General features: G+C 35.8%; 2 protein-coding genes across 2 annotated transcripts in view; one reads left to right on the top strand and one right to left on the bottom strand.

Moving 5' to 3' along the window:
- Positions 1–13,710, bottom strand: part of LOC101740430 (dipeptidase 1) — a 196,358-nt gene that overhangs the window by 61,662 nt on the left and 120,986 nt on the right. The window lies entirely within an intron of this gene.
- LOC101742910 (uncharacterized) lies at positions 208–4,661 on the top strand. The gene is made up of 4 exons (XM_004932730.5): positions 208–478; positions 890–1,073; positions 3,508–4,070; positions 4,435–4,661. Exons 1-4 carry the CDS (start codon positions 316–318, stop codon positions 4,632–4,634), a joined length of 1,110 nt encoding a protein of 369 aa, XP_004932787.1. The 5' UTR covers positions 208–315; the 3' UTR covers positions 4,635–4,661.

The raw sequence follows: 13,710 nt of genomic DNA on the forward strand, positions 1-13,710 counted from the left end.
TACAACGGCTGCACCGCCCTTCAAACCAAAACGCATCCTGCTTCACGGCAGAAATAGGAGCGGGGTGGTTGTACCTACCCGTGCGGACTCACAAGAGGTCTTGCCACCAGTAATCAAATATAGCAGATCAAATATAAAAAGTAATTAAAAAGGTTTTGTTATGGATATAATCAACATTTTTATTGCCTAAACGATTGACTTTATCTTTCAAAAAACGACAATGAATTATGTAATTCGACATTGACACTTTAATAATATTTGAGCATAGACCTATATAGTATACTTCAGTGTTTTTGAGTACAAGATCCCTATATTATGTCTTTTGAAAAACCAGCAGTCGTAATAGATAATGGTAGCTATAACATAAAAGCTGGTTTCGCTTGTGACAATCACCCTGTGTCCATATTCAGAACTGTCGTTGGAAGGCCCGACTATCTACACGGGAGCTATGGGAGACAGTCATATGACGTGTATATTGGTGAGTATTCAAGTGCTAATTATGGCTTACTGCCCTATATGGGTTTCATACAACAAGAGTATATTATGATATTCAAACTTAACCACACTTTGACAATCGTTCATAGAGAAAATTACGTTCACAAAATTGTTTCTATTACCACTCCATATTTTTATGGTATGGCGCTTACCTGCGCGTGTCACAATTGACTCTATTACCAGTAATTTAGTGTATATTTTTTATGTAGATCGATTTTATTATACAATGCTATTACATGCATTTAGAAGAAGTATTAAATACACAATTAATTAGTATATGGGTACTTGCCTGTCCGCTATGTAATTTATATAATATATCTCCGGATTATCTAGTTCTAGTTTCTAGAAACAATCTAGTTTCGATTGGATCTGTACTTTTACGATAAACGTTTAGGGGATGACGCGGTCTCCAAGATCGAAGACTTAGAGCTGAACAAGCCAGTGGAGAAAGGCAGAATTGTTCATTGGGATAACATGGAGCGCATCTGGCATCATGTGTTCTATAAGGAGTTGAAGGTGGCACCCGAGGATAGAGCCGTGGTACTGGCCTGTACAACCACATCACCGATGGAGGAAAAGTAATTTTTATTATTTTCTATTTGTTCTGCAGTTTGGTAGTTAAGTAAGCCTTGGATTACCGAATCTAAATTGTTCAAAAAGACTAAACATAATGACGTAAGCATGAAGCGTTTGAGCTAGGTATATTATTATATGTATATTAGGTATATTATTATTATGATAATAATCTCAGGAGTACAAGACGGCAGACAAGAAACAAAGAACTTGAGACTGCATAACATAACAAATAAATATCTTACCAGGCCATGAATGGAAACGTAAGTTTTGGTCGCGTGGGACAGCCGTTACAATATGACAATTCTTCATTTTTTAAACAAATCGCTGTCTCTATGTTCCACTGAAAGTGGGCCAAATGCCAATATGTTGCCAAAAATCTAATGAGATTTAGGGTCAATGTACCAAAGCTTGTTAATATTATATTTATACCAATAACTACAAATACTAGTTAGACTATTTTGCGAATTCTCATAGTTACTGAGTAAATAAATTTGGGTTTATAACGAACCTTCTCCGCAAATAATGTTTGGGAGTCGTTCACACCTATAGGATGTTTGAGTTATCTCCGATACATCAACGTTGTGTCCGCAAATTATTTTAGTTACATTACTATTCCTGAGGCAACGGCCATATCAATTCTAAGTTGCGCAGCCGAGACAAAGGGCTGGCCTGGACCCAAACAAAGAGCACTCGTCCATCCCTATTAAATTACAGCAAGCAGGGCTATAAATACGAGATATCAACATAGGGCCGACCCTGCGGAGGCCTCACGCCCTCTGAATAGTAATCAGATGAAGAAAAAACACTTGCTATATTTCACGGATCAATTTCGTTCCTGCCATTGTGTAGGTCAGATACGTTGGTACGTTCAATTGAGTGCTGTTTACTCGCCGGGGCTTTCATTAAGAAACCAAGTTTATACTATATAAGATAGTGTATTGCCTGAACAATAGAAAGGCGAGCTTAATAAAACCGTCTAAAAGTATACTAGGTACTGGTAATTTGAATGTTTGATAAAAACTCGGAAACCCGAGTGAAGTGAATGATCCTTGACTAATGAGCACCGAAAATTCAAGTTGGTATTCTGTAAGCGTTTGATCTGGTTGGAGCTGAGGATCTACCTCAGCAGAGCGTACAGTAGTCTTAACATGTAACCAAGATTTTCAGTGGTATTAGAAAGGATGACGGTGTCCCCCGATTGCACCAGTCATTTTCTTTTTTTTCTTTGTCGTGTCACTCTTATTAGAGTGGTCGTGGTCGTCAGTGAGTATGATTATTGTGGGCAGATGTTATGTACCTCACGAGAAATCACCACTCCTCCCAGTGCTGGAGACGAATGCTTGGTATTTCATGGACCAAACTTCGCACCAATATCTCCACTCTTCAAGAACTCGGCAGTAAGCAGCGTCTTTCGGCACTTGTGCACGAGCGCATACTATATTTTTTTGGATATATCTACCGACGAGGAAATTACTCCATAGAGCAAGCACCTTGTCGTTCAGGGTAAAGTAGAAGGCACCAGACCACGTGGAAGTTTGCCCAGGCGATGGATTGACTAAGTCAAGTCAGCAGTTGGCGATTGTTTACATGAGTGTACCAGGCTCAACACAAACTGGGAGAAGTCTTTTTGTAAACTAATAATAATAGGTTTTAAAATGTTTACGATATTTAGGAATCGCTTGTGAACGCACTTAGTTACATATTTTCTTAGAGAACTTTATTAGCGCCCTCTTAAACTTTAGAGCTAAAGCTACAAATGTCATGCAAAATGAATACACCGCGCTATCCGTTAGAAATAAATATTTATATCTATGATTTTATAATACTTTCATAGCTTCTGATAAAATAATTTTTGAATAAAAGAATATTTGTTTAGCTTCCATCCATAAAACAGTATGGCCTTTAAGAATCAGTTTCCGCGTGAGTCTAGTGTAATAACTGAAGTGGTATATGATCTCAAGTGTCACTACTGTAAGAAGCTGCCCTGTGAAAATTCAAGGACGCATCTACAATTTTGAGTTTCAAATTGTGAGCGGCTCCGTTGAATATCTTACTTCGGTGCACGTCATTTTGAAGCTTAATGAGCAGATAAAACAGATTTATTAACGTCTTTAAGCATAAAATATTCTGATTAAGGAACCAAAATAATTTAATCTTTAAGGGATCCGCCCTACGGAATCGCCCAATGCTCAAGGAAAATGACGCGAAATGTTCAAGGAAATTTGGACACAAACATATTCTATTTATTTACTATCAAATGAAGTGTGAAATGGGGTTATTTGAACTAAAAGGCGATTTTCTCGGTCTCTAATCACATGTTATGGAAATAAAATGTAACTAAAAAATAATATTGATCAGGACAATTATTTTGATATACTTTGTGAATGTAAAAATCCGCAAAATTTTTGTTATCAGTTTTTTTAAATCTTGTTTCAGGTTCAAATGCTGTGAGGTCTTTTTTGAGACATTAAATGTCCCAGCTTTGTGTATCCAGCCACAGGCCGTTTTAGCCGTCTACGGCTCTGGTTACACGACTGGGATTTCCGTGGACCTTGGATATGATACTACCGAAGTGACTCCAGTATATCAGGGGGGCAGGATTGAGTACGCTCACACTGAAACGCGTTTGGCTGGCTCTCAGGTGTCTGAGTATTTGAAGTTGCAATTAGAAGAACGAGGCATCGATTTAGGTGTGAATACTGCAACGGTTATCGAGAATATTAAAAGGGACTGTCTTTACGTGACCAAAGACGCTTCGATGACTCGAAGTGATTACGAGAAGTACCACAGAACTGCAGATGGAGATATGGTTCACGTTTGTCGGGAAGCGTTCCTGGCTGCAGAATTGATCTTCCAGCCCGATCTGGTAATGGGTCAGAAGACTGATTTCCTTCCTTTGCCGGACGCAGTGGTGAACGCTGTGCTTGTCTGCGATGCGGAGCTGAGACCGGATTTGTATGACGCTATTGTACTTTGTGGTGGATTAGCGATGATTCCAGGTAAGTTATTTCTCTGTGTTATTTTTTAGTATGTGAAATTTCTCTCTAGTATCTGATTTGTCAAGTCATCGATGGTTTTTTTTATATAACTAGAATAACTAATAGTCATAATAGACATAATAGACTTAACTAGAATAAATATTTTTTTTATATAACTAGGGGATAATTATATTAGAAAGATGAATATTCTTACAAAATCTGAAAGTTTTATTTTGATGAATTGAATTTTGATTCTGATTTTTTAGAAAAAAAGATTAATCAACAAAACTTCAACTTAAAAGTGTTACGCCTATAAATATTCGCGATATGTCTATACCTATTCACGTCTGATGTTATATATATTAATACTTTATATGATTTTCAGGTTTACAAGAGAGATTAGCAATGGAAGTGGAGAACCTAACTCAAACACCAGTTAACGTCATAGGATCTCCTGAAGCATACGCCGTAGCTTGGCTTGGCGGCGCCACTTTCGCTGGTCTCCCAGACGCCAAGAAAATGTGGGTCACGAAAAAGCAGTTCGAGGAATATGGCGAGAAAATTGTCAGGAACAAATTCCTATGATTAAAAGATTACTTAAATGAGATAAAACATGCTGTTTATTGCTCTTAAGAATTTATTGGTTCCTGTTATTTTCCTAAAAACTCATGTCTCGAGCTGGGTGGCGGCATTTACGTTGTAGTCTTAACACCAGGTGTATATACCCCTATACATATCCCTTGCCACCAGCCCTCACCACGTTATTTAAGTCCATAAATCTGGTATCTGGATCCTGTGAATAGCATTGCTATTCTTAAGATATAAGCTATATATTTTTGTTGTATTCTGTGTTATTGCCGTTCATATAAATATAATACAACACTTGACATAACAACTTGACGAATGCATGAACGTTAGAAAGCTTTTTTAAACCTCCTCATATATTTATTTAGAGGGAGACCTTTGATCATGTAGCGGGATACCACAGTTATATTATTATAATAATAGAACTGTTTTACTTTTCACTCATCCGTGACTCATGTTTTCTTTGTATTACGAAGATTACTATACCAAATAGAAATAGTCTAACCGTGAAGATACCAGATAGCGTTTATGTATAAGTTTGAATCTTATTCTTAAGTTCACTACGTTTTGTTAGCATTACACTGTTCCTGTTAAATTGAAATTCCAATCATGTCCTTGAAATGCAATCATAATCTTGTAGCAAATGGAATCTTGATGACGTCGTGCACTAGGTTCGTTATCCGGTTGAATTATTCATGGTATAACCGGATAGAGTTCGCTTGTATAGCCGGCGTCGTCACCGCCCGGTAATAACCTATGCATTTGCTCTGTTTGATCTAGATTGGACTCGTCCGTCGGTAGCCTGATAACAATCGTTCAACATCAATAGTTGTTGTTCTCTAATAATAATTAGCAATACCAAGTAAGTTATTAATTCACTGTCAATTTCCAATTCATATGTCGCAAGTGAGTCTCCGTAATAATGTAGTTTTGGGAAATAATTACCAATAACTACCAGAATAATTAAAGACTGTACTTGTATTTTATTTTTTTATTTCTTTATTTACAACCAGGAGTATGTGGTATAAAACGTTTTTTTTTTTATTTGTTCGGAGTTGTTTTAGTTACTGTAAATACTTTTAAAATAATTAGATTTTAATACACTATTATATTACGTGTCTTTTGGAATTTACGCATAGCATGTAGTGGACTAAATAATTGCAGTTAATTTTATCGTTTAGTTTGCGAATCTTTATATTTTAATTTGTTAAGTATCAGCTTTTCTATCTACCTTGATCTTTGGAAACGTTTCAACAGGCCTATTTACTTTATTAGATACAGTCAAACCTGGATAAGTGAGAACTGGATAAGTGAGAAAACTCTATAAGTGAGAGCAATAGCCAGGACCCGTCATTTTTAGCTCCTAAAACCTCTATTAGCGAGAAACAGAAACCTCTGTAAGAGAGAGTCGTTTTTGCCTCATGGACCTCCGTAAGTGAGACTGCTACTTATCTATACCTCTATAAGCGACAGTCGAGCTTTATTTATTTATATTATTTAGGAGGAACAAATGACAAAACAAATTACAAATTTAACATCTGCTATTTTATGACCCATTCTTAACTTTCGTGGAACTTCTTAACATTGTTTTTGTATTGTTTTCTCGTCAATATTGAACCTATTCTATTTCGTGGAACTAAATAACGTTGTTATTTATTCGATTTCTTTTCGAATGAACACGTGTGCCTGTGTCGGACTTACTCAGTTTATCGTTAATCAATTGCGAAGGAAAGTTCTGTTCTGCATCATGTTAAAACGGAAAATCAAAGTACTGCCATTAAGTGACAAACTTAAAATAGTGAATGCGTTTGAATCCGGGAAATCGCGAAATTAAATTCAGAGGGTGCATTAGCGAGAAACTCGGGTTAGTGAGAAACCTCTATAAGCGAGAATGAGATTGTGCTCCCTTGAACTCTCGCTTACCCAGGTTTGACTGTATATCTAAAATATCCTCAGTGGCTTCACATTTAAGTAAGTTTCTTCACGTTTGAAGTTAACGTTCATGTCTTGGATGATTAACTAAAATTTTAATAAATTATTACAAAAAAAATTTGGATAATTAGTCTCAGAGAACGAAGAGAGTACATAAATATCATAAATACTTCAAATACCAAACTTATAAATCGACGTCATATTCATAGACTACACACTTCACTGGCAACACTGGCCTGACAAATGGTCAGTCATCAGGCTAATATCCGGTAGTCTGGCAACCCTCCGGCCATAAAATAAAAGTTGAAGGGTCGTATAGGTCCCTTTCCTTTTGTCCACTATAGTGGAAAAAGTTCTTTAGAAGACCGGAATTTTGGACGCCGGTTTATTATGAAAGTAAACTTTTGTGTGTAGTTTCTCGCTTGCATTTTGTCTTTGAGGTGAACTATACTGCAAACAGAGTCTTAAACTGGATCTATACGTATATTTGGTCAAAAATCAGGGATGTCCGGTTTCAGTGTTTATTTTCTTTCGTTTCATTCTTATTGTCATGTGGTTCTCGTTGAGAGACCAAAGATAAATTGCGTACCCTCGAAAATAATGAAACTCATTATTCGAAGACCTTATGGTACCACCGATAAGGACCATGGATACACATGAGTTATAGTGCGGGACCTGATTGGCGGGCAAATACTTCAAAGGGTATAAATAGGAATAAACAAAAATGTGGTACTTTAAAAAAAACACCAATAAATCTATGGTAATGTTTCGTGTACAGCAACCAACGGGATTAAGTTTACCGGATTCTATAATATGTAGTACAAAGGGCCGGATTAAAAGTATATTTATAGCTTTAGGGAAGATACTGAGTCCTCAATCCGACTCAGTTCTTTGAAATTAATTCAGTGATACTTTTAAAATTAATTGCTAAGATATTTCTTCTGTTTAAACGTATAATCTATATCTAAAGAAAATAATATATAGGTATGTCGGTGCAAAATCACTATTCAGTTAATTAAAAATAGTTAAGGTTAACTGTGTTCTCAATGTTACGTATGTCAACTGTCTAAGACGGTATTCAAGAGAATTCATAACTAAGCTACCCCCACTTTCTACTGTAATTACGGGTGACCATTGTCACACAAAGCATTCCGACCCGAGTAGCCGACCACGGCGGAGCTCTCTGTTTTATAGTTGTGCACTTGAAATGCAACAAATGGAATTCATTGGAAAAGTGAGTCTTAACTACTGTCATTATGGAAGCCAATGATAAGGAGAATGGCATCAGCGACGCTGACGTCATCATTTTAAAAACAATTGAATGGGTCAATCCGTCATACTCGTATAATTATAATACTTTATGGGAGTAGACAAGTTCACAGCAAACCTAATGTTGAGTTGTTACTGGGGTCCATAGAAGTCAATTGGTATCCATCTAGCGATGTGAGCTCGAAAATTTCTGTTTTAAGTGTGTTCTCCCGCGTTTCAAATACTTCAAAGATCTTAACCGCGTGCGCCGACAATACGCTTCGCGGACAGTAATTATGCAAATTTATAAATATTATCATGTAGTTGTATACACTCATCATAGAAGCGTGGCTTGGCTCCTTTAGAAAAATTGCAGTGTTTGAGCTCCAATATAATCACGTTGCTAATCAAGAAGGTACGCTACGAAAAGGAATAGCCTTAAACATTATTTCAAATTTGTTCAGTAAAGAGTTCTCTTTGGTATTTGAATTCGGTTAAAATTTGCGTTATAATAAATTATTAATGAAATAAGTACAGTCAATATTAACTCATCTTTATTCAATTTGACCTTTAACGTTCAATTAATGTTCAAACGTTCTTAAGAAATCGTTTAAATTGAAAATTTTAAATATGCGGTGTGAAAACTTTTATAAAGAAAATATTTTCCAATAACTTGCCGTCACGAGAGGGTATTGTGTCGTCGGCTTAGGTAGAGCGCTCGGTAGAAATGCAGTTTTTGTGATTTTGATTATTCCGCTATGTCTAGAGACGGCTCTATCATCGCGAAAGAATTTGAATAAGCTGTACGGGAAAGAATGCCTCAACGTACGGCAAATACGTATTCAAAGCTTTTTCAGGCTTAATATTTACATATACGTTCTCAAATTAAAAATGTTTTTATAATTAATGTCACAGTAAGACTTGGACTTAAATTTGGAAGCGAAAAATCGATTGGCTATGATTTAATCCATGGTTATCTTATGATGCAGTTTTAGTTGCTTTTATATGCTATGCAATTACATAAAGCCGGCACCAAATTCTCCTGTCGAAAGCGTTTATACTCTATCAGCGACAGTCAAGGTGCTTAAAATATATGAAAATATTTTTCGTGAGAAAAAAAATAGAAGACGTGATAAATTGAGGCTGATAAATGCGATGGGTTTATTATGGTAATGTTATTCTGCGTTCATTTATTTCTTCGACTTGTCTTAGTACTCGCTTCTTTATAAGTAAATGTTCGAACTTAATAATTTCACCTTTGGTATTGACCGACTTCGGAAAAGAATCCGTCATTTTACGTTAAAAAGCATTTGTTGTCCCGAATTTATGTTTCGAATAAATGATAACGTTTGAATTGCTTTGAGGCAATTTACTCTGAAGTCAATGTCTGTCACGTTTTTTACGACTTTCCTAAAAATGTGATTATTGATTTCATAATTCGTACAAATTACTATAATAATGCTATGGATATGATAGAATTTAGATATTGTAGATATTTTTGCTAGTGGTAGGACATCTTGTGAGTCTGCATGGGTAGGTACCGGTGTGGTGAATGGTTTTTATGATAGTTGACAACATATTTCCTAAACCACCACCCTGCCTATTTCTGCCGTGAAGCAGTAATGCGTTTCGGCTTGAAGGGTAGGGCAGCCGTTGTAGCTATACTCGAGACCTTAGAACTTATATCTCAAGGTGGGTGGCGCATGATATCTATGGATGGATATCTATGGGCTTCAGTAACCACTTAACACCAGGTGGGCTGTGAGCTCGTCCACACATCTAAGTAATAAAAAAAATGTTTTTAGAGTAAAAAACACATGCATATACATAAATTTGAATAACAACACGCTTATACAACTTTAAAAAAAATCACAATCATTATTAAAGAAGTGGATCTCTACAGCTTTAAGCTTAAACTTAATTTACTTCAGTAAATGAGTTAATAGTTAATCATGTAATAAAATAATATATTCTGTGTAATTATATTATACTATGGTAATATAATATTTAAATTTAATTATATTATAGCATTTTGGTTCAATTTATTATCTATATATTAATACGTGAAGAAAAAACTTTGTACCCCTTTTAATGAAAATCATGCGGACAGAGGAGTATGAAATTTCCCACATTTATAGAGAATATAGAGAAGAAGTGCACAATGCTAATATTTTTTTACAATTATGCATAAAAAATACTTTAAATCAATACAAAAAGCATTACGCACATTATCATGTATTTGACAAACACACGCCTATGAACTGTTTTGTTTATTGTTTATTTTCTGTGGTCAAATTGAGAGTATTGTTTGTCTTTAATATTATTAGTCTTGACGACATCTGTGATTATAGAATTATAATAGTTTTTGTCAATAGAACCATAATAATGTTCAAAGTTATAGTTTAAATTAGTAATTACAGTCGAATTTCGACTACTGGGGAACCACTACTTTCTATTACTCCATGATCTACGAGCTTAAGCTGCAATGAAGACTTTTCCACTATTCTGGTCAAAGCTAATGGTCAGCACTCTTAATCAGTTGGGCGGTCGTTCACCTGCTCAACTATGTCAATAAAAAAGTAATAAAGCCCGACTCATACTGTGGACTTATGGAGCTTTTAAGTTGCTCCAGCTAAGGTTTTATGGCTTTTTTGTAGCGTTTCAGATAGTGCTTCAACTAATTATGTTGAAAGCTTGTTTTGTTTCATGGTGCTGTCCATAGGTTCAAAACGATGGTAAAGTTTCGGTAAAAAAAAAACACAAATTTGCAACTCACAATACACTTACGCTAATAACAAAATTTTGAAACAGTACGGAAATGCATTGACCTTGATTCCGTCAAGTGGCGTATTTCAAACTGTATCTGTATTCATCTCCGAAATTTATAAGCTAAATTATAATCAAATTAATCTTTGACAGAAATAACCTTGATATTTTTGCTTCAGTAAACACTTTTTGACTGAACAAGTTCTGTAGGTCTTTTTAAATTAGAAATTTAATATATAAACGAGAACGAGTCTCCGGCGTCTACACCGAATGAAACGAAATGCAATAACCGTAACTAAATGAAATATTTCCTGCAATACTAAATATATATATAAATGTATATCAATTCATAGACATGGCAATATGAATTACTAGCCGTACTTGCACGCTTCGCTGGGCATTTAAAATTAACATTATTATTTACTGTCATTATTATTAGGGAGTCCAACACTCATATAAATATTAGCCTATCCATGAAGTACATGTATTTTCTGCATGGATACCAAGTTTCAAGTCAATCGGATGCATGGTTCAGTAGTTACGCAATTTGTAGGACAATGTGGGTGGTAAACTATGCGAATGTTAGCTAACCAATAAAAAAAAACAGCTAGTTAGTAATTATTTTTCATGACCTTATTTATGATACATGTTGGAGAGGGGGACTCACTGATAAAACCTTATATTTTGTAGGATAAATATTTTTTCACGTTGTTTAGATAATTATCTCGATAATTAACAAAGAAAAATTCGGTTAGTAATAATTTTTTTAAATTCGTGAAATCAACATGTTTTATCCTTGCTAAGCTACCATTTACCAACGTTACCGTAAGAAAAAAAGTTGGGCGTCTAGTCGAAAGGAAGCTACTTACGAAAAATTAGCTTGTTAGTAATAAATGATGAAAAGTGTACCAGGGATCCTGTACTATACGGACCTGGATTCCTAGACGCAGTCATACAGCGACTAGGGGCCATGAATTAGTTTATTTAATAGCGTTTCTTGAAAACATACATGATCTATTACCCGTTTTTCATTGCTGTATCTTACTCGCTTCGAATCAGTCACAATATGATTCACAAGTTAAATAGACAGCAATACGATGCAAGACACCACTCTTGCATCCTATTAATAAGCGGTAAGTAGGCACCTAATCTTTAAGCTACTCACGTCTCCTAGATACTTTACTGGTGGTGGTACTTTACTCTTGTGAGTCCGCGCGGGTCGGTATCACCATCCTGCCTATTTCTGCCGTGAAGTAGTAATGCGTTTCGGTCTGAAGGGTGGGGCAGCCGTTGTAACTATACTGAGATCTTAGAACTTATATCTCAAGGTGGGTGGCGTGTTTACGTTGTAGATGTGTATGGGCTCCAGTAACCACTTAACACCAGGTGGGCTGTGAGCTGGAAAAAAAAATAATAGTACTCACTAGATAGTGACATCGTAAACCACTTTCAGGAAGATGGGAGTAGATAGTAGTTCATATCGTCGTTGTCAAACCAAAATCTGCGATGTGCAAAAACTCTATTTTGAATTAACGAGTAAAAACATTTTCTTATAAAATTTTATATGAAGGATAATTTTTAAGAACATATATATTTATATATTTTTTATCGCTTAGGTGGTTAGACGAGCTCACAGCCCACCTGGTGTTAAGTGGTTACTGGAGCACATACACATCTACAACGTAAATGCGCCACCCACCTTGAGATATAAGTTCTAAGGTCTCAGTATAGTTACAACGGCTGCCCCACCCTTCAAACTGAAACGTATTACTGCTTCACGGCAGAAATAAGCAGGGCGGTGATAGCTACCCGCGCGGACTCACAAGAGGTCCTCCCACCAGTAATATGTGTGTGTGTGTGAGGTGTCTGAAGCCGTGCTGTGGGTCGCCGATGTCTAATCACGACACGTCTTTTCGCATCCGGAATCTGTTCAAACACTATCCCAATAGGTTAGCAGCAACGAACCCGTCCCATATTAAATCGGATTAAGGGAGCGGTAAAAATCCCTTTCGCGTCTACGCGATCGTTGTTTTTTTCACGAAGGCGGGGTTAATTTAAATTTATGTCGGTCATAAATATTTTGCTGCCAACATAAGAATAATTCGTTTTACGGTGTATTGTAAGAGAGTTTTAAAGGGTTGCTCCCCCTGAATAAATATTTGTTCATTTCAAAAAGAGCCGTGAATAAAGATAAGGCTCAAAAGTAAAGGTTATGATTTTTAGGGATCCGTCTGTGAAAGTAGGATATAAAGTTTTCTTTCACAAAGTAATATCTTTCTAAGCTTTTGTTCGCCGAGTTGCGAGTTTGTGTCATAGCGTTCGTTCTGAAAGAAGTAAAAAATGACCAGTTTTATTCTGTATTATTAAGTAGTATTTTAGTAGTTAGTATTTGGTGGTAGGGAACGCTTACGCACATGAGGACGTAAGCCCGTACGGGTAGGTACAAACGTCTTGGCTCTTTTTTATTTATTAAATAATATAATGTATTTTATATTTAGAATTCATGTTTTGGAGGTGGATTGCGGCATTTAAAAAAAGCAATAAGAAATAAATTAAAATGATTCTAATGTAAAACTCAGTAGAAATCTAAAAATACAACGTTTAATTACTTATTGGATGTATTTGCGGCTGGTAATATTATGATCATGTTTATTTTTAGAAAATCCTGGCAATGAAAAAAGCATAGCTTTCGCTGATTGCGCTAGAAAGCTACTAAGCCATGTAAGCTCGATAAACTTAGAAGCCATCGAGTATTTCCTTCGAGTATTCAGTAATTGATGGTTTTCATACTTCTTCTTCAACCTTGACCCAGTGTGGGTCTGTTCCATTTGTATCTCTTCGGTTAAATGATCTTACCCATATCTCTAACCAAACATTCGTTCGTCTTTGTTACTGTTATTCTACATTTTGACGTCTCATTCGAGATATTCTTAAGCTTTTGGTATAAAATAGCCCTTTCTAGGCCAATGTCGTCTGGCCTGCACAACATAAAAACTAACAATAAATTCTAATTTTCAATTAAAATTACTTGTTTAAGCTATAAAAAATCTATATCATCACAAACTTTCCGAAGTCCTTTGGACTTTGTCCTCGCCAAGGCTGGCCGCAAAGTCCGGTCCAGCACTGCCTA

The sequence above is a fragment of the Bombyx mori genome, chromosome 1, assembly GCF_030269925.1.
Source record: "Bombyx mori chromosome 1, ASM3026992v2".
Taxonomy (NCBI): domain Eukaryota; kingdom Metazoa; phylum Arthropoda; class Insecta; order Lepidoptera; family Bombycidae; genus Bombyx; species Bombyx mori.

Excerpts from the sequence above, each read along its gene's own strand:
- LOC101742910 (XM_004932730.5), top strand. The coding sequence starts at position 316 with ATGTCTTTTGAAAAACCAGCAGTCGTAATAGATAATGGTAGCTATAAC. Across the intron at positions 1,074-3,507 it reads ACATCACCGATGGAGGAAAA|GTTCAAATGCTGTGAGGTCT; the intron begins GTAATTTTTATT and ends ATCTTGTTTCAG. Across the intron at positions 4,071-4,434 it reads TGGATTAGCGATGATTCCAG|GTTTACAAGAGAGATTAGCA; the intron begins GTAAGTTATTTC and ends TATGATTTTCAG.